We start from the raw sequence: 25,553 nt of genomic DNA, 5'->3' as shown, positions 1-25,553 counted from the left end.
ATGCTGCAGCTCTACAGGCACAGGGAAAGTTCTGTCCCAGCATGAAGCATCAGCAGAAAGAATTAGTTACAAAACAAAGCTGCTAAGCAAGCAGTAACAAAAGACGAGGCTAAAAAAAAAAATATTCCAGGGTAAATGACTATGAATAGTAGCTTAGCTATTTCTTGCCTAAAACTCCTGTAGTCCCAGAGGACTTGAATGCAGCCCGAGATCTGGTGTTTGAAGGAGTGCAGAGGAGGTCAAAGAAGTTCATTAAACCTCTGTGGATCCATCATAACGTTTACCCTGAACGAGCAGGTGGGAACTGCTACACAGAGCAGGAACAGTGAGCTAAGTGTGAGCAACAGCATGGGGAAGAGACAAGGTGGATTTAATAAAGTGGGCTCAGGTCTCACGCACGTGAAATGCTTTGGAGGATTCAGCTCCACACCCTTTATCCACATGCTTGCTTGCTGATGTAATTTTCCTGGATTTCCAGAAGACATTTCATACGGTTCCTTTGCCAAAGGGCCTTTAAAGCAACTACTCTTGACATGGGATGAACATGGATGCAGGGCAAGGAAGGAGCACCTGTTAAATTTCCATGTGGAAGTTGCTCATCAGGAGGAGATTTAGGCCTTTGGTTATTACTATCTGTGAGTCCTTCAGCAACCCAAATCTGCTGCCTCAGCACTGCTTGGTGGTCCTGAAGGGAGTAATTAGGTGGGAAATTAAAGCTCGAGTAACTCAGACATGGCCACATGGCAACCAGCAGAATCCTGGCTTTTGGTTTCATACAACACCAGAGGCAACAACCTGCCTCAAACTCGTATTTGGAGTGACAAGGTTACCTCCAGAGGCTGGAAAGAGAGTGAAGCCCCCACAGGACCCCCAAACCTGCCTGGTCAGACATGGCCAGGCACACCAGCACACAGCTGGCTCCCCACAAGGGCCTGACCCCGAGGGCCCAGAGCAGCTGGGCACAGCCTGGAGTGGGAGAGAAGAGCCCTTAGCAGAGAAAGGCAGCCACAGCCTCACCCAAGGGACAGGCAGGAGGGAAGTCCCCTCAATAAACACGGCCCCCTGGGAAAGAACATGAAAGAACAGGAAGCTTTACACTCAGCAATGACTCACACAGAACTACCCACCAGAAAAAGCTCTTCTCATTCTCATGTGAGCCCAGCTTCCAGTCACCACCTCTGAGACAGCCAAAACACACCACTCATTCAAAACAAAGGACCATTCTTTCCTCTTTATTCACAAATCTTTAGGATGAGGAAAGGGCATCTGGGGAAAAGCAGATTTGTATTTTCTTCTTCCTTTTTCTCAAAATGAAATTCAAATGTCCTGGGAGAAGGGGGGAGGATCCAAGGGAAGAAAAGATTTTCCAGATTCATATGAAAAGCACTCCAGTAGCATGAACACAGTGATGAAAATGAAAATTTTAAAAAAAGTTTAACTGGCACCCTTTTGACTTAATATATAAAAAAGAATCATCCTCTGCCTTCCTTCTTCTGGCCTTGCAGTTACTTATTTGCTTCTGTTCTGAAGGCATTTGCTTTGTTTTCCACATTTCTTCAATTCTTCTGGTACTAGTGTGTCCTGGAAAGAAAAATCAAAAAAATTAACTCTTCCAGGCAACAAAGCACTTCCTTCTACAGTACAAGTGTCCCCAGATCCCTCATTCTCTCTCAAAAGCAGCTTGTTGGACAAGCTTCCCCAAAGCAGCTTATTTGAGTGATAAAACCAGTACTGCTCTGGAATGGGGGATGGAATTCAAGGAGCATGGAAATGGTCAGAGAAAAGAAAGATTAATTTCTGGTGCAAAAGGGATGAATGTGCCTATTAAATTATAGAATTGAAAAAAAAAAAACAAACCCAGGCTGAAGGTAAAGCCTGCAAGTACCTTAACTTCTCCTTTTAACAGGGCTGATCCATCTGCTGGGAATCGTTGGTCCATGTAAACACAAAGATCTTCAAGTCCCCAAGAAGATCAAGCAGTCTCATGTTAGCACAGCAGACCCAACTTTTCGGGGTCCTTTTGCCTTCCGTGATGCCAGACACAGGCACACATAGCATGACACTCTTAACTGACATAGCTGGGGCATCAGAAAACTCAGCAATGAGGAAAAATGCTTGCGACTGTGTATGGCAGCAATATCTAACTTAGGGTTTGTGGATATTAAGTTACTTGCAAGATCTTAGGGCCACAGAGATGCTCTGAGAGCCAGAGCCCCTCTGCTCTGAGGGAGCTGGGGATGCTCTGCCTGGAGAAGGCCCCAGGGAGGCCTCACTGTGGCCATGCAGGACTTGAAGGGGGCTTATGAAAAGGAGTGAGAGGGATGTTTTATACAGGCAGATGGGGCAGTGGTTTTAAACTGAAAGAGGGCAGGTTTGGATTAGATGTTAGGAAGAAATTTTTTACACAGAAGGTGGTGAGGCACTGGCACAGGTTTGCCTAGAGAGGTTGTTGATGGCCCATTTTTGGAATTTGTTAAAGGCCAGGGTGGATGTGGCCCTAAGCAACCTGGTCTTGTGGAAGGTGTCCCTGCCTACAGCAGGGGGGTTGGAACTAGAGGACCTTAAGGTCCCTTCCAACCCAAACCAGTCTGTGATTCCGTGATCCTCTAGGATTACTTACAGCCCACAAGGAATGAAGGAGTTAAAATACTAGGCTGAGAAACAGGAAACATGCAGGCTGTGGAGAACATGCTCATGAGGCACTTGGTAACAGGCCACTAAAAAGCTGCAAACCACTGGTCCAAAGTGATGTTAAAGAGAAGCATCCAAGAGCCTGAACAGCAAACACAGCAGTCATCTACAAGGACAAGTGACAGCCACCTCCAGTTCCTCTCCAGTAACTTGCTGTACCTTGTTCTGTGCTCAAATACCTCAAAACACTCCAGGGAGAGAAAAGACAGCAAAAGGGTGTTTTTCTGAGGGACATGATGCCAAATTCTCCACAGGTGACTTCCACACAACCATCCTGAACACTCCCTGATCTACAGACAGGAGCTCTCACCACAGTGCATACCATTTGTGTGGCACGACCTCCCAGTGCTGGTTTTGATTTGCACCACAAAAACTGGGCTCCATTCAACTCCCCACGTGCCTGGAGCACTGACTATGGATGTGAGAGGAAGCAGATGCTCAGGAGATGTACCTGTGCAGGACATTGCACAGTGATTTGTGGCATCACAGGACCCATCCCAGAAGCTCTCCCTCTTTCCCACAACAAACCAGTGCATTGAACAAGGAATGAAGCCCTCCATGCACACACACTCAGAACTGGGCAGTCCTGCCTCCCACACCAGTGTGTGCAGAGCAAACTGGGACCTTACCTCTTGGAAAGAAAGGAAATAAAGGGCTTTCTGCTGGCAAATGGCAATGGAGACCAATCACACGGCTGTGTGCAATGGAGGGGGCTGGGAACTGCTGCTGCCTGAGCCATCATGACCAGTTCAGTCTAATGGGAGGGTGACCCAGGACTGGGTCGTGCTCTCAGCTGAGAGAGGTGGTGCTGACCTGGCTTTGCTGCACAGAGCTCTCACCACCCCAAATGAGGATGTAATTCAGCAGGCAGAGTGCCTGGCAGCTGAATAGCCAGAATACTGCAGGTGGGGATAGGGAGTACCAGCAGCAGGATGGGAACAGCCCCAGTATCAGCCACTTTCATCAGGTCTCCTCCAGATGACATTACTAATAATTTATTTATAGGAGCAATAATATTGTTTAAACTAGGTTTATTTCATCACCTGAGAGCTGCTTGGTGCCTGTGACAGCATATTTACATGTGCACATATCACCACACAGACTTCAGACAGTTAAGGAAATCACACAAGCGCAATTCAGTCTCAGAGAACATGTACTGCTAATATGCCAACACAGCTGCAGCTGCACCCAAGGACTGATTTAAAGCCCAATAAGCAATGTTGGGGGAAGCAGCTTCAGCTCACATACTTTTTGTCAAAGGAGTGAGTGATGAGGTGAAATGAAACAGGCAGCATGCCCAGGGAAAGGCAAAATCCAAAAAGGCCCTTACTTCCTGAAGAGCTGGTCACTAGCAAACCCCCTTTTACCGCAGCGTTCTATACTTTGCCAACCTACTGCTCTGCTCTGCAGCGATCCTGCCAAAAGGAGAGAGGGAGAAAGGTTCAGAGAAGACAGGAAGGAAGAAAGCAGCCCTGTTCCAGGAACCAGACTCAGTGACAGAAATGCAAAAAAGCAAAACCAGGCCTTCTGGTAACTTCTGTAACAAGATGGTTTATACAGCCAGCCCCCTTCCCTCCCCTTCCCATGCCTGCTGTCGGCCTCCACAGCTTCGCCTCAAAGTGCAATCTGGTTAATTGTCACTGCACTTCAGCATCTGAGACAGGCAGGCAGCGTCTTCACAAGGAGATGTCTCTTTGAACTTTAAAGTCATGTACAAAAGGTTTAACTTTAGCCTCAGAGAGAAGTTTTACTTTCAAATCTGCCATTGTAGTTGCAGCTTCGTGTCATTTACCGCGAAAAAGCACTCGGACACCCCCTGCAGTGGTTTGAAGGAGGAACTAACCACCTGCATCTATGTGCTAACAGAAGCCCTGGTTGAGCCAAGACAGAAATTTGCTTCATTGTATTATTTTCCCCCAAATCTGTATCCTAGGCAATCTCCACTTAATAACAATGTCTCATTACACTTTAAATGAAAAGGAAACATTATTAAATGACACAACAGCCCCAGGGGCAACAAAATTCCCATTGGAAGTTATGCAAACAAGATAAAGTGCTACAGTGGAGAGGGCTGGACATCTGAGGGAGCAAGGCTGAGAAAGCTGGGAGGACAGTATGGAAATGGTTTATTACATTAATCAGCCTCCTTAACACAACCATAAAAGTAGAGATGTTTTAAAGAAATCAAATCAATGCAACCCTCCTGAAAATTATATTGCTTATGATTTTTTTACAGCTCTTGTCCCAGTTTTAATAGAGTGTAACCAAAAAAGTGAGAACCCAGGGCTATCTATGCAGATAGGTATTCAGGAATAAGCTCCCAGTGGCTGAAAAAGGGGAAAGAGAGGAAAGCACAGGTGTGATGGCAAAGCAGGTCAGTAAGATCATCTTCAAAGCCAGATGCTGCATTAGTACAAAAGGGCTAAAGCTGAAGTGTCACACGGACACTGTGTGTGGCAGAAGGAGAGGGAATGGTGTGACCTCTAACCAATGCACTGCACTGGAAGTTTGGGTCACCAAACTGCTGGCTGCCCACGCCAGGGCAGTCACAAAGGCACTGCGTGGCAGAAGACACAAGTGTGCAGAATGAATCCAATGCCAGTACAGAAATGAACGCTGTATCCCAAATATCTAGCAGAATTTTCCCTGGGTTTGCTAGTGTTTGTTGCCTCTTGTCTGTTGCTGCACAGCTGATAAGCAGCTGCTTCCCTTTTCTCCATCATCTCCCCTTAGCTAAAGGAAAACAACAGTAATTTACTCGTGCCTTACCTTCCTCCTCTCAAAATCTTTATCACAAGCAGAGCTCCCAAATAGCTGGGCCTCTCCTGAATTTAAAATGGCTTTCACAATCTAATATTATTCTAAGAGCTTGCTTCAGCACATGCCACATGACCAATTCTCTCTGCAGGAGCTGTACCTCAGGGACAGCCCCTCACTGCCCTGCTCAGTTCAAGAGGCAGGGAGTGGAGCTGAGCAGCCCAGCCCCACACACAAGGTCCAAGAGCCCAAACCAGTGTTCACTGACACACAGCATCACCCTGTGATGTCCTCCCCACTGATGTCAAAGCTGTGCCCCCCCTTACCGCTTCACAGCTTTCTGAGCCAGCATCCTGTTGCCTGCCAGGAATGTGATGCCACCCAAAATGGCCAAGTACTTCAGAGTCTGGAACATGTTGAGCTGAGTCCAGTAGACATACATGAGTCCCAACATTGCTGGGGGAAAAAAAAAGAGAGTCCATGGCTGAAACTGCATTTCAAAGACCAACCATTTGTTATCCTCAGAACAACTGTACTGCCAGGCCTAAGCATTTGGTTTCTATCTCATCTCTGAAGCTCTGAATGGCAGATCTAAAGACTACATATTATTGCCAGGGAATGAAGACATCTGGGTCCCCATTCTGGAAAGAAAATGTGACACTAACAGCTTGCAATCAACCCTCCTGTGGCAGAGTTATGGACATATTATAGACATTAAGGGCTATTAAAAAGAGGAGGATACTCTGGATTTCAATAGGGGATATTAACCTCACACATCTGTAAGGGCTTACAGCTTTATAAAGCTTCCAAGGAAGCTGACTTGGACTGAGAAACATAATGGCATTTGGAAATCAGTAGATTCCATATTCTCCCAACCTGCTATGTTTTTGAAACTCTACCAAGACATTAAATAACTGTGTGACCAAAGGCACAATAAAATTGATGAAAAAAAATTGGTTCAGCCAAAGAACCAGAAGTGTTTTCATGGGAAGAGCTTTAAAGAAAAGATGTAGCCATTCACTGTTAACACAGTCCTGCAGGTTTCAATCCCCACAGAACCTCCCTGCTCTCAGAGGATAAACATGCAATAAAGAAAGTGTGACCTCTGGAAATAAGAAGTTCTATTAAGTACAGATAAATGGAGTGAGAGAGGGGCCCGGATAATGAAGGCTGTTATAAGCTGATGGCCAAAACAGGTTTATCACCATATTAACAGTCATGAAAAGCAGGAAGGCAGATGGAAACAAAGAGAACAAATGTTATGCTGTTATGTCATTAGAGTTAATAGACCACGAGCCCATTAACCACAGGCTCTCATCTGTAACTCCCAGGTGAGGAGGTCAAACACAGCAGAAAGCCTCTGACACTTACCAGCATGTCCCATGTGAAAAACAATGGTGCTGGGAGAAAAGCTGAAGTTGGAGATGTTGGCACCTATCTTGATCCACTAAAAGGAAAAGAAGCAAAACTGGAGTTAAACAGCCTTGTAAACACAAGCTTTTATTTTAAGCTTCAGTATCCTTCAAGCCTGTTTGCTTTAAGATCTTCAGTGAATCCAGTGTATTCTCTACAGAAGCACTTGTTTACTACTGCAAGAGGAGAGAGCAGTAATTTTGCTAAAGGCAGCATTGTTGAGCTCTTTCAGTGAATATTTCTTCTGCTACTTCTGACTGCCCTAATGCAGTTCCTCAAATATCTTAAACTGATGAGAGTACTGCTCCAAATTTAAATACTGAAAAAGAAATAGACATTGCTATTTCTATCCAGTTGAATTAATTACCATTAAAAATACCAAAAAAAAAAAAAGGTAATGCTCTCTTTTTGGACTCATCCAAAGAACAACTATAGATACAAGATGTTTGCTCAGAGTATCATTTTTAGCTTTTAACTACAAAAGATAAAGGCATGAAGGGTGGAAAAGAGGAGCAGCAACAATGAGTTTTTTCATTGAAGCATCATCAACTTGTATATTGTGAACTCCATAGACCAGAGGACATGACTGCCTGAATGCCAGCTTTCACTGAGACTGGCAAATGGGAAATTACTCTTGGAATCAGTTTCATCTTCCAAATAAGGAGTAATTTAACTTGCCTCTGTGAGATTTTTTTATTGCATTAAGTTCAAAGCACTGACCTGATGATACAGTGAGTAGCAGAGGATGTTTCAACTACAGACACTCAAATGTCCATAAATGGGAATTCAGTCTGATAGGATTAAGTAACACAGATTTTGTGATGGATTTATTACATGTGAGGCAGAATAACTGCTTTTTTCCTGTGGAAGTCTAATGTTATTACAACTTAATCAGCCCACTGTTATTCACCATCCCCAGCTGAAGCACACTGAAGAAACTCATCCACCTACTTCAATTTGGCAACAGTGTTACTCTGCTTCGACTACAACCTCAAAAAACCAAACCAGACCAACGCTCTGCACTGACATCTGCTAGCTGTGACTGCAGCACTGCTGTGCCAGTCATGATTAACCAAGAGTTTTAGCAAGAAATCGACCTGTCCAACCTCCTAAGTGACTCTGGACTGGACAGGAAAAGGTATTGCTCTTTTGTGACCCAGTTCACTCACCAGGATGAGCAGCAAAAGCAGTGGGGAGAGAACCAACGCTGTGAAAGTGTTGGACACCACTGTGGGAGGCCTCTTCTCGGGTTCCCTGAAGAGGTGCTGCAAACAAACAAAACCAACTCATGAGGAGGAGTATTCCAACAGAGCAGCTTCTCTGCTCCCCAGATGTCTCGCTGCAGCCCTGGTGCTGTTTTCAAGAGGTTCCTCTGCATGAGAGCCATTCTTCTTAAGGCAAAGCAGTCTATTCCAGTCTCTGCACATTTGATTTCTTGCACAGTTAACTTTTCCTTGCACTCACAGAAGCACTTGTTAGCTTGACACCAGCACAGATGGCTGGAACAAAGCAGAGACCTTTCTGCGGTGCTTACCTGGCCAAATTTTCATGTTTGAGTCTTCTCACTGACACCAATTGCTCTCTCACAGGTAGAACACACAGCTTATTTCTTCATACACCAGAGAACTCCAACAAATTTCTCTCCATTAAGCAGTAACTCTGGTCTTCCTTTAATTACATTACTTCCAAATACATTATGATGAGAACACTAGGCCCTCATCTCCACACAATTTTGACTGTACCTGGATTTCAGGTTTGGGAACAAAGAGGTTCTTGGACTGGACTGTGGATGGTGCATCCTCTTCTGGGAACGTGATCACAACATCAGCCTGAAATGAAATCATGCAGCTTCATGCATTTAGATCTAAATGTATTAATAAAATCGATTCCATTACTGTGCTCTATTTCCTTACTTGCCAATCTGTGATCTACATAATTTTTAAAGGAAATTGAGAAAAAAAGACACCAGATTTTTTAAGAAGCAACTTCTCCTAAACAGAGGCAGTAATTCCATTCAGCCATCATTAAGAACTGAACTTATTTCCAGCAGAGAAAGAGCAGAGAGGTTAAACCTTGAGAGCTTGCTGTGAAATTAAAATCAAACCCATAAACCTTCTGAAGTTTCTGCACCACCACGTGATGAAATGAATGTTAATTTCTGTCTTGCTTTCATGTTTACTTAAAACTTGCAGTGAACAGCAAACCTCAGAGCCCATAAATGGCCAAAAGGATTCTGATTCACTACAAAGAGTAAAACATTTGAGCTTTTTGCTTCCAAGCCTGTACCATGCTCTCCTGTTAAGACTGTCAGTAATGCCAAAATCACACGACCCCACTTCCAGCTATATACCACATTCCACAGGATTGGATTTTCCAGAGTGGCATCTCCAATGATCAGGTAAAGAGTGTAGGTCCCAGAGGCAGAGTCAAATTCAGTCTTTCTTTCAGAGGTATCCAGTTCAAACTTGTACACATTCTTGCTGTCTGGTTCTGCAACAAACACCACCTCCTGGCCAGTCTTTTGGTTGTGAAGTCGGACAAAAGTCTGCAAGGAAGATTGCAACATTCAAGGACTTTTTCAGCCAACAATCTACATTAAAAAAAAAAATAATCAGAAGTGTGCTTTTACAGTGCAGACTATGTGCACTCAATGTGTGGAGTTAAATACAACACGATACCAGAGCCAGGATAGGTTTCATTTAACAGACAAAACAAACGAAGTGAATCTCCCATCTACTGAGATCAGTGATCTTCACAGTCAGAAACATAAGGCTTCTCAAAACCTATCAAATCTTTTCAAGAGCAACTGTCAACTCAGATGCTTCATGACAGAACATCTTGGTAACACAGCAATGACAAAAATTGTCCTAACCTGGTGAGGGATGAGTTCAGCTCCACTGTTCACATCTATCAGCTGGAAGGATAAAGCAAAGTTCTGATGGCTGTCAGCAGTGAATGAGCCCTTGGCTTTGGCTGGGTAAGCTACCCTAGGAGGAAAAAAACCCACAGAGAACTGAGGTGATCTTCCAAGAGAAGGCCTGGTGCTCAGAGAAACCAAGGCTCTAGTCTAGAGTCAGGATTGCCCTTAAAGGATCACACACCCCATGCTGTTTTACCTGGTTGTTTTTGGTGCAATGCTCTGATCTTTATCCACGGTAGAAAGATCTACATTAGTAATCCCCACTTCTGTGGAAACTTTTACTTTCAGCTGCAACAAAACACAATAGAAAATTCCTCAGAGCGCTCTACGCACCAATTATGGTCAAGTTCACTGCACAGGCTTTAGCTCTTCTGTCCCTCTTCCCCAAAGAGGGTCTTATGACCAAGCTCAAGTCAGAGCCTAACCTGAACAGAAGGATCTACAGCAATTTACCTTCTGGCAAAACTCCTGAACCAGTCACCCACCCTGAGCCATCCCCTTCCTCCCTGCACAAGCAGCCAGCCCTGCAGACACCAACTTCTCAGGCATGCTGGAATTAGCTGCCCTTGAGAGCGCTGTTTTTAATGGAACTACCCAGATCCAACTAGTTTGCCTTTTGAACTAGCAGAAACCAGCTATTAAAGATTACATCACATATAATACAACTTAACACTGCCTGTGCATATGTCCTTCTACTTTCTGGACAGCAATTTGAGACAAGAGGTCTCCAGATAGCAACCAGTTCTGCCTCTGTTGGCTCCTAGAGCCCAACAGGTTTCCGTTGATTTTATTACCAGCAGGCAAACGCCAAAGCATTCCTGCAGACCTGCACTTTATCCAGCAAGTTTTCCTTCAGAGTCACAGCATTCATCACTTAGTGCAGGGCAGCCAATAAGGCCCTGCCATTTATCACACTCCTCTGTGTTAAGTGCAGTATAAACCCCAAGCAGAGAAATAATTTCCTGCCCTTTCCCCAGCCCCAAACCACAGCCCATCCAGGCACTGAGCCGAGGGTTTGACTGATTTCAATTCTTCTCTCAAATATAAGCAGTTACTGCAGTCTGTAGTTTTTAATTAGCACATTTGTTCTCACAGCTTACAAATGCTCCCCTAGAGAATTAAAGTTTCATTGCCAAGATATTTTTCATCTTATACTACAATTTGTTATTACAGGTTTGCTCATGTGAACCAGCTCCACACCCTCAGCCCAAAAAATAATTCACAGGGAACCTGTGGGAAAAATATGTAAAAACATTAACTAAACTATTCAGTTCAGACTTCAAACACAATCATCTTGGCAGTTCCTTTACAACAAAAAGTGTAATTTAAGAGAGAGGCTACTGCTGAAATGGATCCATTAACATGCAGATGATTAAGGCTAACTTTAGCACAGCCTTAACTTGTTCCAAGACTGGGGCAAAGAAAGATGGACTAATGAAATATTAATTTTATAAAAGTTGTGTGAAGGCAACTCAGAGCTGCTGCACACAGCCTCTGCAACTGCACAGTACACAAACATCTCTCAAATATTTTAATGCCAGGAAATGTAGTCTCTGCCTGAGTAATAACCCACTGGTTTAGCTCATTACTGTCAAAACGATGGTGCATTAAGGACAATTAATGCTAATAACAGTAAGGAAAAAAGCAGCTCCCCAGCAGTCCTCCCCCGTAACAATGTGTCTTATTAGCAGCTGTTCCCACAAAGCTGCCGTGCTAATACATTCCTGCCGGTGCCTCCCTGTGCCAGCCCCAGCTTAAGCAGGACAATCCAGCCCCTTCTGACACCCCTGAGTGCCATTACTGCTCCACTGACAGAGTCAATTTGATACTCAGAGTAAAGGTCAGCAGTTGTAAGTGTCCTCCTCCAAGCTAAATATGTTGGAAGACTTGAAACGCTAATTGTTTCCTTAAATAGGTGATTGAGGGCAAAAATTAACCCTGGGACCTCTTTGGAGAAGAGCATTCTCAGCTGTTGACACTGGGGTGACTACATGAACAGTCACAGAGGTCACATTGCTCTCACTGTAACAAACCTGAGGAAAGGAAAACTCCAAGTGTTTATCTAGAACTGCTCTTCTAGAAAGGTGTGGTCTCACAGCTTTTGCCACCAAAAATTAGGGGCTTATGCACGAAAAGGAAGACTTCATCTGCTTTGGTCACTGTTTCTCCACTACAAAATCTTCACCATATACTGTTTTGGAGATGCCAAAAGACCCCCTTGACTCTCTTCTAGGGCTCTAGAGCTTATACAAACAGACAACAACAAATGCTCAGCTTCCATACATCAGGCAATCCCCAGACAACTGGAAGCCAAACCTTGAGATTCATGGGCTCAAATCTGGAGTGCTCTGAAGAACTAACACTTGGTAATCATTTCTGCATATCGACTTAGGGCTGCCATATAAACACTTCCACTGTTACCCTTTGTTCATATGCTGCCAGATCAGCATCTCAGTGATAAGTCAGGTTTGCAATTGACACAAATCCCTTTTGATCATATATTAATCTGGTTACTGGCCATAATCCTGAGTCAAAATCCAATGCATTACAGAAAAACATGTGATAAAAATTCCATACAACATCCTTCACAAGTATAAATAAAAAGCTGTTTCAGTGAATAGGCACACAATGAAAACACATCAAAGAGCACACTCACCTCCACTTTGTTAGCAATAAATCGCTTATCTCCATCTACACTGATAGAGAAATCATAATATCCACTTGCAGGTTTCACATTCATGAAGTTCAGCTCAAAGAAATCTCTGTAACAACAAAACCCAAGGTGTTAAACCTCCAAATACGCTGCATTAAATAGGTAAACAAACACAGCACAAAGCTAACGTTGCTAAGTGTAGCAGAAAAAGAATTCTTCAAAGCTGACCAAAGTCAAAGAATATTGGAATTTCCCACTCCCAGTGAAAAGAAAAAACAACAGAAATTCACCATCACCACCAAATGTGCTCAGTCATGCGACACCAACAAAACACAACCACAGCATTTTGAGTCTTCTATCACAGAAACATTTCTCTGGTGGAAAAACACTTATGGAAAGTAAGTCCAACATGGTTCAAATAACAGCTGTTTGCCTTACTCTAAAACTAATGTTATTTTCTTACCCAGCGAGAGTAAATGGTAGCTGTTGAAGGACAGTGGCTTTGCTAGACACAGACTTGGCTTGGTCAAGCTTTACAGAAACTTGAGTCAGTAGCTGGGACATAACATTGGTCACTTGCAGCTGCAAGAGAAAAACCAGCATTTCTGTGAAATCTGTCCCAGAAGGAATGCAGGAGCACAGACAACTTGGTACCCCTCTGTGTTATGCACCCAGAGTTCTTCCCTGCTCAGCATCCCACATTCCCTTGCTCCTTCTAACACAATAGGGAAGGTGAAGAGCCGGCTTCCACACCGTGCCTTCTTGAGGCAGTGTCTGGTAAGCCCTGGTAAGCCAAGGTTCCTAAAAATCACTTCATAAAAGCCCTAAAATCCCACATCTACTGGAACCTGAGTCACAGAGCTAAAAGTGAGAGACAGCACCTTACACTTTCAGTCAGCCCAGACCTACAGTTACACAGACTGAGCCAAGATTTGGGGCTAAGGCCTTACCCTGAGTACGGGCTGATGATGAGACACAGCTGCAGGCCCATCAGGGACAATGATGACAGGCAAGTGGAAGCGGTTCTGGGATAAGGAACTTGCAGCACGAGCAACACTGAAGGCCTCTGAGAGTGTCTCAAAGTTTTTCTTGCTAAAAATCGCATTCATCAGCTGGATAACTTGATCCTGAAAGAGGAAAAGGCAATCACATATAAGCACCAGCAGCTTACCACAACATTGCAAGCTGGCTCAGTATGTTATTAATGAAAACATTATTCATAAAAGGCTGTTTAATTTTCCATTTGCTTTAAAAATACTTCAAGTTATGAGGCAACCCAAAATGATCTACCTTTGGAATTTCACATGTGCATTCTTATTCTTGGCTGGGAGGTTCCAACCACAGTGGCTGGAACTGTGCTAAGAATTTGGAAAAGCAGAATTTGGATCCACCTCTGTAAATGACGTGTTTCGGAGTGGAAGATGTCATCAGCTCAACTACCCAGACTGCATGTGGCTGCAAAAAGACAATTTGGCTGCAAGAGCTGCACAATTGTCTTCATACAGTGGAGCAGGACCAGGCTTGATGTCCTGGCTACCTGCCAGGCTGGGAAGGCCATGGAGCGAAGCATCCCAAAGGCTCTGGAAGGAGGAAGTCTAGGCCCATGCAGGCTTATCCCCTCAGGCTCAGCAGTGTCCTCAAGCTAAGAGGATTAGCTTTAAAGCAGTACCACCAGGAGCACAGAGCCAGCTCTGGCTTTGGGATGTGCCAAAGCTAATTTGTTCTCTCCAAAGCAGGAGTGGGACTGCATCCCCCCAGCTGGTTTTGTAGGCTGACTTGGTAGGGGGGTTAGGGCATCTGCACCACACTGCATATTATTCATTACCCCTCATTATTCAGCTTCTTCCATCACTGCCTGCTAGTCTGGAAAACAGAGGAATTGGCTACCTGTACTTTGAGCCAAACAAAGGATTTTGGGCTAAATTCTAACGAGAATGAGAACAGTCAAAGACAATCCCAAATAAAGCAACAGGGATACAACTTAGTGACCTACAAAGAACGCTTTTAAATGAAATCCTCTGCATCTCAAATTTTCACTCTCCTGCTTGTACCAGGTAAGCACCAAACAATACCCCAACTAGAGAAAGCATCCAGACAAATGCTACAAAACTCCTGCACAGTGCAAATCCTGCAGTGTTTTTCATGCCTGTGGAGGGCATGGCACTGCTCCAGACCCTAATCACCAACTGACACTCTCACTAAAGTTGTGGGGGGGGGGGGGGGGAAAGCAGCTATTTTTTCAAATACTACATGCTATTTTTTAAAGACAGTTTTGTGGCATTCTAAAGGCACTCTCACCATTCACCAGAGATAAAGCCTTAAGCCCCAACAGCAGCACTTCTGACAGCACAATTCTGAAAAAAAACCTAAACAATTTTCCTTAATTGGTCTTTTTTTAGCATCATTTGGATGCTGACAGTTTGAATTGTGCGTGGCAGAATCACCACCTCAAAAATGACATCAAAATTACCTTGCATTAGTCTGTTTGGCAGTAGTGTGGAAAAGAGCCAGGATTGAACTCAGATGTCTTACACTGGCTTCAGTCTTAACCCTGCCACTTTGGCTCATGCTTTAGGGAGTTGCCATTCTCACTCCAAAGTACATCTAACTCCATTAACTTGTGGAAAAAAAAATCAAGTGGATAGCTTGCAGTAATGATTTCTAGTTTAACCAAGATCAAAAGAAATTTCCAAGAGTCTTTCATCTTAGACAACAAGTTTTTTCATCTGGATTCCTGCAGGCACATGGTAATGTTGTCTCTCTTTTGGGCACCCCAAACTCGGGTGCCCGCATTTCCTCACAGATAAGTAACATTTGCAAAACACTTCGAAATGCTGGAAAGTGCTACACAAGTGCCAAATAGCAGAACAAACTCTCAAACAAGGGTTTTTTTCAACACCTTGTCTCAATAAACAAAGAAAAGCTAAGCCTCACTTGCAATTTCCCTCTGTACATTTGGAAAAGGAAAAAACCCAACAAATCCAGCCTGTGATCTTTAAGTTGGAATTTCCTCTTAGATTCTGTTTCCTAGCATTCCTGCCACAATGTCCCTTTTCACTGAGTATGCTCAATACTTTTTCCAATAGAAATTCTACCCAGTTACACAGGGCTCTTGCACTGCACCACAGGGACTGTGCAGATCCTTTTTGGAAGTTGGAGTGTGCAATGGAGGAAAAGGCAGGTACAGACCTCCTTTATTGCTGGCTCTGTACCCACATGGTCTGACAGCTTATAGGCAGCAGCAACAAACAGAGCAGTAGTCTCAATTCCTTCTTCAAATTGTAGGTAAACTCCACCCAGGTCATCCAAGCGAGCGACAAGGTCCTGACAGAAAGAGTTATTAAAATATAAATTGCGTTCTGGTAGATCCACAGAAGTTATCTCTGCTGTTAGGCCGGCCTGTAATCAAAAATTATCTGTATGGGATCAATGATATATTTTATAACAGTCATTTAGAAACAGGAAAAAAAGAAAATCCTCCAGCCTTTAGTGGATTTAATTATATGGAAACGTCAGGATTTTCTGTCTCAGTCCACTGTGAAACAGATAAAAGTCCAAGGAATTATCTGCTTGAAAGCCAAGCCACATCATATCATCAGACAATAATCTGAGTTGGTTTTTCATTTTGTTTTTGACATTAATACTTCTTTTAGTTCCAAAGTGATCTAGCAAATTTCTAAATAATTAGAGAGCACAGTGTTCCTACCTCGATCTCCTCAACAATGCTACTTAGATCTGCCTGCTGGGACAGGTAAGATGCCGTCTCCAAAGCCTGGATGGTTCTTAAACAAGAACAAACAAAACCAAACAAGTGTATGATTATTCCTTCCTTAAAAGCCAAACATCATTTAAATCAAAGCAGCAACTGCGTTTTCTATTCTGAATGAAGTGTAAAACAGATGTTCCTGCCTTCAGTTCACTCAAGAGAATGAATCTGAAGTGATTTAGTGTTAGCTTAGCATTCATTACAGAATGTCACTTTAGCTGCATCAGTGCTGCAAGAAACTCACAGACTCAAAGGCAGAGAAAAGAACAAACTGATCCCTGCAGAGCACAGATCCCAGACTTGCTACTGAGGCTTCCAGGAATCAATTTTTTTAGTCAACAAAGCAAGTTTTAAAGTTTCCCTTTCTTCCCCAGCCTTTAAGGGACATTCTGTTCTCTTGTTTCACAGTGAAACAAAGTTCTTTGGTGATAAATGCCAAGATTCATTCAGCTTACTGGCACATATTTTCCAGCTCACAGTGCAGGCACCCCAAACTACAAACAACAGGGCTGAGAAAGAGCATCAAGTCTGCTGCAACCATAAAGGACACAGAATCATGGTTGGGTATAAAGTAAAAATTCTGTTTGTCAATCCTTTCAGCTGGAGGCTTTTTTGGGATATCTTCCCTTTACTGACCATTATCTTTGAACTAAACTGAATATAGAAGTTCATTTACAAAATCATACAAAAATGGCCCCAAAACATGTATTTCATTCTCCCTGAGGAACAGTAATGAACTGGACAAAACACAGCACCTACTCTACTACATCTATATTACAAATATTAAGCATTTAAATACTCTTTAATTCAAAATCCAGCTGCCTGGAGGATAAACACGTGCATCACTCCTGCCTGAGACTTACGCCAGCACGCTCTCTTCCTTGCTGAGACGAGCAGTGAGAGCACTCAGTGCTTCCTGGGATGCCAAAGGAAGGCCAAAGCCACTCAGGGCACCAACAGCGTGGAAAATTTGGGTGACTGAGGAATCCTCACTGACAGCTGCCAGCAGCAGCTCCCTGGTCTCATTTGAAATGGTGGCCTGAGGAAGAGCAGAGGGAACACAGCGATTCACACTTGAAGAAACATGGCCTTCAAATCACCACTGATTCCTTCCTGGAGCAACACACTAGACTGGTGAACCACTATAAGCTTCTGGGAAAAATCCATTTATCATTCATTACCTTTTAGTTTAATTGATTAAACGCCTAAGTTTTGCTGTCAACCATCAATCAGTCATGATAATCCATGATTCAGATTTATCCTGGTAACCTGCTACTGCTTTTCATGTGGCATCACATCACTGTGTAGCAGCCAGGGGTACTGATGACAAAGAGGGCTTGGATAACCCACCCCAGTTCAGCAAGGGTGGTCTGCACCTGTATCCAGCAGTGTTCCATCACCCAAACAGTCTGTCATCCACCCAGGGAGCTTCTAATCAAGACAGTCCTGAGAATTCTAATAAAAAGTTCTGCCTTTTTCTTAGCCATCAGTGTTTAATTAAAAAACATCCCCTCAGAATTACTCTGGACCAAATACTTGTGTTATATGTCTATACTTTGCCTTGTGTAGAGCATGCCCAAACATTTATTTACCTAAGGCACAACAGAGAACAATCCACTAAAAGAAAGTAAAAGTTATGCATAAAACAAACCCAAGAAAACTATCAAGGCAAGTATTTCTTTGGTAATACCTGTCTGCAGAACTCAGGGCTCCACACTCACCTCACAGCCAGACAGGACCTGGATGGACTGGGCAGCATAAAAGAGGGATTCAACACTGCTGGAGTCCACATGAGATTTGATGAACTTGCATGCAGCCTGTGGAGAAACAGAAGTTAATGTAAACCACTGAGAGGAGATTTAAACAATACTCTAAGGCAATTCCATGAACACTTTGCGTTTTTATACCCCCCAGATTCTATTCTGCCAAGTGCTGCACATAAACCAGGGTGGTTCCTCCTAGAAGACATAAGGAATTTTCACATAAACTCTACTACAACCATAATTCAAACCTAAACTGAGTATAATTATAAACCCTATCAAATTAAAGTCTTACAGTAGGGAAAACCTTCCAGGATAGAGAACAGATGAACGGAAATTCTGTGGGTGAGCTTCCTTTCCAGCTGCATATCACACCATCATTAATGGATAGAAATACAGAATTTCAAAGAATGCAGAAAGAAAAATGGGGCAAACAGGTACAGCATGAAGGGAAGCAAAGCGACTGCTCCTTAGTTTGTATTAACTGACAGCTGGGTGGATGGATCACTGGGATCCATTTTAAACAGAAAATAACCAGGAATTTAACTGCTCATACATAAATCACAGGGCTTTGAGCATGTGAAGCACAGGCCTTTACAAGCAGGACAAGACTGCATTACACAGGAATATTCCTAGACTTTCTCTTGGCTGAGGAGGATCAGGTCAGAGATTACTTAGTCAAAGCTGACACCCTCAAACCCATGGGCCCCAATGGGATGCAGCCACAAGCACTCTGGGAGCTGGCAAACCTTATTGCTAAGCCATTCCCCATCATCTTTGGGAGCTCCTGGAAAACAGGAGGTGCCTGAAGACTGGAGGAAAGCCAATGTCACTCCAGCCTTCAAAAAGGGCAAGGAAGAGGACACCGGGAACCACAGGCCAGTCAGCCTCACCTCCAGCCCTGGAAAGGTGTTGGAACAGCTCATCCTGGCTGTCATCTTTAAACACATGGAGGAAAACAAGGTGATGAAGAGTAGCCAACACAGATTCACCAAGGGAAAATCATGCTTAACCAATGTGGTAGCCTTCCAGGAGATGACCTTCTCCCTGGAGAAGCACCAGGTGGACAACAAGCTTCCATGAGCCAGCAGAGTGTCCTGGGGACCAAGAAGACCAGTGGTATCCTGGGGTGCATTGGAAAGAGCACTGCCAGCAGGTCAGGGACGTGATCCTGTCCCTCTAACCAGCTGTGCTGAGGCACATCTGGAGTGCTGTTTTTGGTGCTGGGCTTCCCAGTTCAAGACAGACAAGGACATACTGGAGGGCTGTGAAGATGATGAGGGGCTGGGGTGTCTCTCAGGAGGGAAGGCTGAGGGAGCTGGGACTGTTCAGCCTCAAGGAGAGCTTACCAGTGCACACAGACATCTTAAGGGTGGGTCATTCCATGGTAGATGTTCAAGTATTACACCTAGCTATTATTTTTACTATCTCTAGCTTTTAAATAGCCCCATCCTGTGAAGAGGTGCACTGTGCACAAAAAAAGTTTTATCACAAAATCTTCAGGAGCCTCACAGCTAAGAGCTTATGTGCAGAACCCAAAGGGAAAGCAAGACCAAATGGTTTAGAACCCCTGTACTGGATGAATCTATGAGGAAAGAACAAACTTCTATTTACAGTTCACATGCACAGGTCAACATCCTCATGCATGTGAGCAGGTGTGCCTGTGTGAGGAGGATGTTACAGGCACAACCTGCAATATTTAAACTAGAAATGCTTAGACACAGCGCAGTAAGAATTATGTTGATACCACCAGCCTTTAATTTAGACAACCAATTATACATATAAATAGCACTGCCTGAATTCAGTACTTGAACTGAAACAAACTAATGAGAACTCTATTTAACAGTACAGCAAACGTGCCACAGGCAGGGAACTTATTCACAAGACAGTTAAACAAATTGATATCCACACCAACATCACAATGGGCCGTGGAGGAGCGAGCCCTGAAGCCACCATTTACAGGCAGTGAGTCTAAGCGAGCCAGGGCCACGTTTCTGCCCGGACAAGGATGCAATTTATCCAGATAACACAGGAGAGTCGGTAATTACCAGTGACACTCCGGTACTTACTAAGGATATAACGCACGTACGTATTACATCCCTCACACGGTCCTGTCTAAGCCGAGCTCGCTCTATAAACTCACATTATAGTAATAATTCGTCTTTCGCTGCTCTGCAGCAGCCCCTCAGTACAGCAAAGCGCCCCCGGGCAGCGGCAGCGGGGCCCTCCCCCGCTCACCTTTTCGTCCGCCACCCGCACCCCGAGGCTGCTGAGTCCCACCACGGAGTAGTAGGCGGCCCGCACGTCGGTGAAGGGCCGCTCCAGCACAGCCCGCAGCCGCGCCAGGTCACGGGCAGCGAGACGATGGCTGGGGACGAGGGCCTGGGCACTGGCGAGGAGAAGCAAGAAGCTGAGCGCCGCTTCCAAACGCAGCCTGGAGCCTGCGGAGAGATAAACGCGTTATCCTGAGTCCCCTCTTCCCCACAGTACCAATACCAGCCCCGGCCTACCGCCCTGGCCTCACCCGGCGCCGCCATGATGCCGCCCCCTCCCGCGCCACGGCGCCGCTTCCGCCCCGCGCCCCGCCCCTCCCCGGCACGCGCCATCACGCCACGGGGGGGTAAGAGGGACGGCGTATTATGTGAGGGTCCCTCAGCCCCACTACTGCCCTCCACGACAACCTAAAAACTGTGAAAGAGAGTGCAACCAGCGGGGCGGGAGAGGGAGCGGGGGGGAGGGGGGGTTGCGGCGGGGCTGCCAGGCCGAGGACAGAAGTAACTCCCCCGGGTGGCGGGAGTGGTACGGGCCTCCCGGCGGGCATCGAGGGCGGCCCCTGCCGGGGATGTGGGCTGAGCTGATTGGCCAGGGCGCCTTAAAGGGGCCGCGGCGGGAAAGTGCCCGGGGCTGTGGCCGTGTCCGGTTGTGTCGCGTTGTGTCGCGTTGTGTCGCGTTGTGTCGCGTTGTGTCGCGTTGTGTCGCGTTATGTCGCGTTGTGTCGCGTTAGGAGTATTTTCACGCCATGTGCAGCCGTGCAGAGCCGTGGCACGCCGTGGCGTGCTGTGTCACACCGTGTCACACCGTGTCACGCTGTCTGACGCTGTGCCCTGCCGTGCCCTGCCTGCTGTGCCACACCGACACCGAGCCCCTCGGGATCTGAACGGGGGGTTTGAGTGGAACTTGTGGGATTTTCAGTTGTTAGTCAGTAGCTGATTTGGTACTCAAGGTGATTGTGCATATGATATGATTAAGCAGTTGCATTGTGAACTCGTTCGCTTGGCTACTGTGCTGAATCAGTCGAGATTTAGGCTGGATGTCAGGAAAAGGTTCTTTTTTCCACAGGGTGGTCGGGCACTGCCCAGGCTCCCCAGGGAATGGTCACGGCCCTGAGGCTGCCAGAGCTCAAGAAGGGTTTGGACAACGCTCTCAGGCACATGGTGGGATGGTTGGGGTGACCTGTGCAGGGCCAGGAGTTGGACTCCATGACCCTGATGGGTCACTTCCAACTCACAATATTCTAATCTATATCCTATTCTAACTCTACGATTCTAATCTTTTGTTTTAAGGGCAGTCTGGCCGAGAGGCACCAGGAGTGAAGTCAGAGAACTGAACAGTAACTGAGGAAAAGGTAATTTTGGAAATGTGAAATCACAACCACTGATACATTGACCGCCTGCTCCAAACAGACCTCAGACTCAAATGGAGGGAAGAACTCTGCCTGTGGACAAATTAGCATGAAACACGAGAGATATAACTAGCAAATAGGGGATTGAGTACTAATTAACAAAAAAGTTCTGTAATTTGCAACCAATGAATGCTAATACCTTTGTTAAAATGTATAAATAGTGTAAAGTCTTGATGACTGGGGAGCCAGCCTTTTGTGGGTTATCACCCAGCTCCCTACTTTGTGCAAATTAGAAATAAAATATAAATACCTCTCCTTGGCATGTGAATTGGTGCTGCACACTGGGGAATTAGCCCATGCTTGGGACAGCAATCCTGTGCCACAGCCCATGCAGTGCTGGGTGTTGTTTTCCATCTGTTCATTTCTTCCCCTTTGTTTTTCCTTAAGTACCAAATAAAAAGAGACAAAAAAGCAAGTGTAATGTTAATCCCCAGCTCTGCTCTGCAAAACCCAAACTTCTCGGTTAACCAAGCTGGGTTTCCTGTGGGAATAAATAGCAGTGATTATTTCAGGTGGCTCTTGGGAATGGCCATGGCCACGCTATCCGGATCCCTGGGTTCCTCCAGTGAAGCAATGTACAAGTCAAGGTGCAAAATGGCTTTTTCCTGTGAGCCCCTGGGGATGGGCAGGTGGGCCTCTGTGCCCCTGTCCCCACAGGGGACACAGCATGCCATCCATGGGTGACAGACACCCACCCCACCGCTCGCTGTCCTCCTGTAAGGCCCCAAAATTTGGGGAAAAGGGCTGTGCTTCCTCCTGCAGAGGGCACTGGGAACTTGTGCTTTTTGCTTTCTGGGAAAGATCCCCTGGAGCCGGTGCAGCTCCCACTTGCACACCCGTCCCTGCTCGCCCTGGCATTGGGGGCACTTGGTGTGACATGGGCAGGGCTCTTGGCCTTGCTGGGGGAAAGCAAGGAGCCATGGAGCTGCTTAATGTGGAAAAGCCACTGCTGAGAAATCAGCCTGCCCTGCTCTGCCCCTGCTTCTCCCTCTGTGCCAGAGTGGTGATGAGATGTCAGCTCTGGAAGGGCTCCCTGGTAGTTTATACACCCCAGCCAAGACATGCTGCCCAGAGGTTGGTTTCCACAGTGCTGAAGCACCAATATCACCTAAATCCCCCAATTATTGAGCCTGAACGTGTTTGAGACAACAGGAGATGCTCAGCTCAGCTTTGAGCATCTGCCATACTGAGGATGCTCCCTTGCACTGGGTTACTCCTCTCCCGTTCTCCCTTGGGAGATGTAGCTCCCAAGAAGTGCAAAATCCTGTTGCTGTAGCTTTCCTGGGGGAAGGAAGAAAATGTCCTGTGTCAGTGTGCCTGATTTTACTGTTCTGTCTGGGAAAAGGCTTTTGCTTTGCCAGGTTGGGTTTGCATCACCTCACATTTTGCAGTAATCAAATGACACATTTTGGCCATCTGAGATGGCGTTTCCCATTCCATTGCCCTTCCTGGTGAGAAACTGGGCTGAGAGGAAGATGATTTGCCCAGAACTGGAGCAAAGCCAAACTGAAATGAGCTCAAAATCCTCTGTGAGCTGGCATTTCTCTTCTGTCAAGCTATCAGGTCAGTCTTTGACCTCACCCTATTCTAGTCTGTATCAGGAAATGGCCACACAATCCCCAGGGCTGCTGGGACCCCTCCAGGAGGCTGCAGGGTGGCTGACCCCACCACTGCCCCATGGGAAGGATCCTCAGGGGCCATGGGGAGCCTGGATGGCTCCAGTGCCTTCTCCCAGGGCTGAAACACCCCCCATGCACCAGCCCAGCCTCAAGAGGAGGCTGGAGACTCTCAGCCAAATTCTTCTGCTATGACAGATGGAAATGGGACATTTCCTTTTATTTTTTTGAGATGAGAGAAAAAAGCTAAAGGCCACTTGTGCAATTAAGAGCCTTAAATGTGGATTTTATTTCGATGTAATGGGATGGTTATTGCATATAAAAGGAGAGCCAGATGGTTGTTAAAACCACGTTTACTAAGTTCTAATAACTGTGAATTTGACCTGCAGCCCATCAAGAGCTGCAATCCCTCATTATAAAATAACTTGGGAGTGTCATCCCCAGATCCTCTGGCTGGTCCTCGCTGCGACCTTTGGGCACAGCAGCACTCACTGATCCGGGCAGGATTTGCCCCTGTGGCACAGCCCTGCAGCCACAGCGTGTCTTGCCTGTCTCTGCTTGAGCTTCAGTTGGTTGGTGATGGTGACAAGGACAGAGGGATGAGGAGGTGTGGAATACATCTGCCAGCTTGGGGAGAAGGGCCAGGGGCCCTCTATGGAGTGCAGGGCAGTGCAAAGTCTCTGCACACCCAGGGCAGAGCTCTCCTCTGCTGTTCCCCCTGGTGCTGGGGGGCTTGGAGGAGGGAGCAGGAAGAGAGAAGGGTGGAGAGAAGGTTTCCCTGCTCAGAGAATGGTGGGTGGAATGTGGAGGGTAGAAATGGAGGATGGAAGGTGGAAGGTGAAGGATGGAAGGTGGAAGGTGGAGCATAGAGGAGGACTGGGAAGAAGCTGAGCTATGACTCCTTCCCTCCCCGTGGGAGCCTTGTTTAAACTCGTGCAGGCAGGGAAGGAACGGGGTGAATTCACAGAGGGAAGTGCAGGTCTCACCCCTCACTGACTCCCAACACCTGCTGCACACAATGCATGGGATCCAAGCAGCTCCCTCCCTGCAGCAGCCCATGCACAGCACCAGCTTCTGCAGCACCTCAGGGCTGGATCTGGCCCCTGTGCATTGAAGGGGAGCCCAGGACAAGCAGGGGAGTGAGCCCCCAGACCTGTGGGCTGGACTGTGGCATCCCTCCCCCCAGCTCTGCCTGCCAGCAGCGCAGCCGGCCTTCCTTCTTTGGTAAAGACTCCAACAATTCCCTTTTTAGGCTTAATACCACCAGTCCTGGGAAGGAACAGGAGCCTGTTCCCCAGCCCCCAGCCCAGCTTTGGGTGGAGGGGCTGTCTGCAGGGAAACAGCCCCTGCTCCAAGTGCCTGCAAAGGGCTTTCCAAGTCTCCCTTCTCCAAGACTTTCTGTGCCTGGCAGCTCCTGCCCCACTGCAGAGGCACCCCTGGTCCCTGCTCAGCTGATCAGCTGCCCAACCTGACTTCCCAGGACCACACCTCACCCAGCCAGCATGAAGGTATTGTGCTGGCAGGAGTCTGCTTTCCTTATTATTACTCCTGGAAAGCTCTCCCTGATGAATTCCAGCTGGGAGACTCTTTTTTTAGGTCTTATTAAATTGTTGATATGGATTTCTCTGCAGAGCCATTCATCCTCCCCTCCTCTTCCCACTCTGTGCCCCACCAACACCCCCTGCCAGGTTGCCTGGACCCAAACCCATCCCATCCCCCGGGAGCACTGCCTGCTGCAGGGCTCTCCCATTTAGCCCAGTCCTGCCAGGAGCAGGCAGCTGGCAGGGCTGGGGCTGGCAGTGCCTCCAGCATTCCATGCCATCCTGACAGCATTCCTGGGACACAGCCCCTGTGTGAGCTCCTCCAGCATCATCTCCTGTTGGCAAAGCGATTTATTGACCTCCCCCTGCTCTGTGCCACCCCAGTGATGAGACCTGTACCCAGCACTGTCCAGCCCTGGACAGGAGGATGGGTGGGAGCTGGGAGTGGGATGGGAACTCATGAAAGGCTCCTGCAGATGGGTTCATTTGCATCATTCCCATTGAACATGTTGAAACTCTCCTGTTTCCTGGGATGATGTCAGATCTGGACTCCTTGGCTGGATTCCCTCTGCAGCAGGGAACATCCACAACTCCTGGTGTTGCCTCCTCTGGGGATGTGCAAGCAGCCCAAAGTTGTGCCCCTGATGTGGGGAAGATTTGCCTACCTTCCCTCCAAATCCCATGGGAGCAGTGGCAGGACAGGCTTATGGGTGCTATTGGAAACTCATCCCAGCAAACCACTCCCCAGATGTGC

The 25,553-nt window shown here is 46.3% G+C and overlaps 1 protein-coding gene and 1 long non-coding RNA gene across 3 annotated transcripts; one reads left to right on the top strand and one right to left on the bottom strand.

Annotated features, from left to right (window-relative positions):
- Positions 1–1,204: 1,204 nt before the first annotated feature.
- RPN2 (ribophorin II) lies at positions 1,205–20,581 on the bottom strand. Of its 2 annotated transcripts, XM_039563526.1 has the most exons (18): positions 20,485–20,581; positions 20,199–20,401; positions 17,922–18,017; positions 17,064–17,239; positions 16,141–16,216; positions 15,624–15,758; positions 13,385–13,561; positions 12,898–13,016; positions 12,438–12,543; positions 9,978–10,069; positions 9,734–9,848; positions 9,212–9,406; positions 8,604–8,690; positions 8,031–8,126; positions 6,820–6,895; positions 5,775–5,904; positions 4,022–4,106; positions 1,205–1,581 (listed from the first exon to the last, which is right to left on the bottom strand). In XM_039563526.1, the coding sequence occupies exons 1-17, from the start codon at positions 20,564–20,566 to the stop codon at positions 4,055–4,057; spliced, it is 2,013 nt and encodes a 670-aa protein (XP_039419460.1). In that variant the 5' UTR covers positions 20,567–20,581; the 3' UTR covers positions 1,205–1,581; positions 4,022–4,054. The 2 variants fall into 2 exon arrangements, with proteins under 2 accessions (XP_039419460.1, XP_039419461.1); XM_039563527.1 differs by lacking the exon at positions 4,022–4,106.
- Positions 20,582–20,821: 240 nt separating this feature from the next.
- On the top strand, positions 20,822–21,897 carry LOC109144319. The gene is made up of 2 exons (XR_002045015.3): positions 20,822–21,183; positions 21,524–21,897. It is a non-coding gene; the product is annotated as an uncharacterized LOC109144319 (long non-coding RNA).
- Positions 21,898–25,553: the final 3,656 nt, after the last annotated feature.

The sequence above is a fragment of the Corvus cornix genome, chromosome 20, assembly GCF_000738735.6.
Source record: "Corvus cornix cornix isolate S_Up_H32 chromosome 20, ASM73873v5, whole genome shotgun sequence".
NCBI lineage: Eukaryota > Metazoa > Chordata > Aves > Passeriformes > Corvidae > Corvus > Corvus cornix.
This window is presented reverse-complemented; position numbering and strand designations above follow the sequence as displayed.

What these genes read in the sequence shown, in the direction of transcription:
- RPN2 (XM_039563526.1), bottom strand. Translation starts at nt 20,566, where the DNA reads ATGGCGCGTGCCGGGGAGGGGCGGGGCGCGGGGCGGAAGCGGCGCCGT. An exon ending in ATTGCACCAAAAACAACCAG is followed by an intron (nt 9,849 to 9,977) that starts GTAAAACAGCAT and finishes TTTTCCTCCTAG; the next exon opens with GGTAGCTTACCCAGCCAAAG. An exon ending in ATCCAATCCTGTGGAATGTG is followed by an intron (nt 8,691 to 9,211) that starts GTATATAGCTGG and finishes ATTTCATTTCAG; the next exon opens with GCTGATGTTGTGATCACGTT.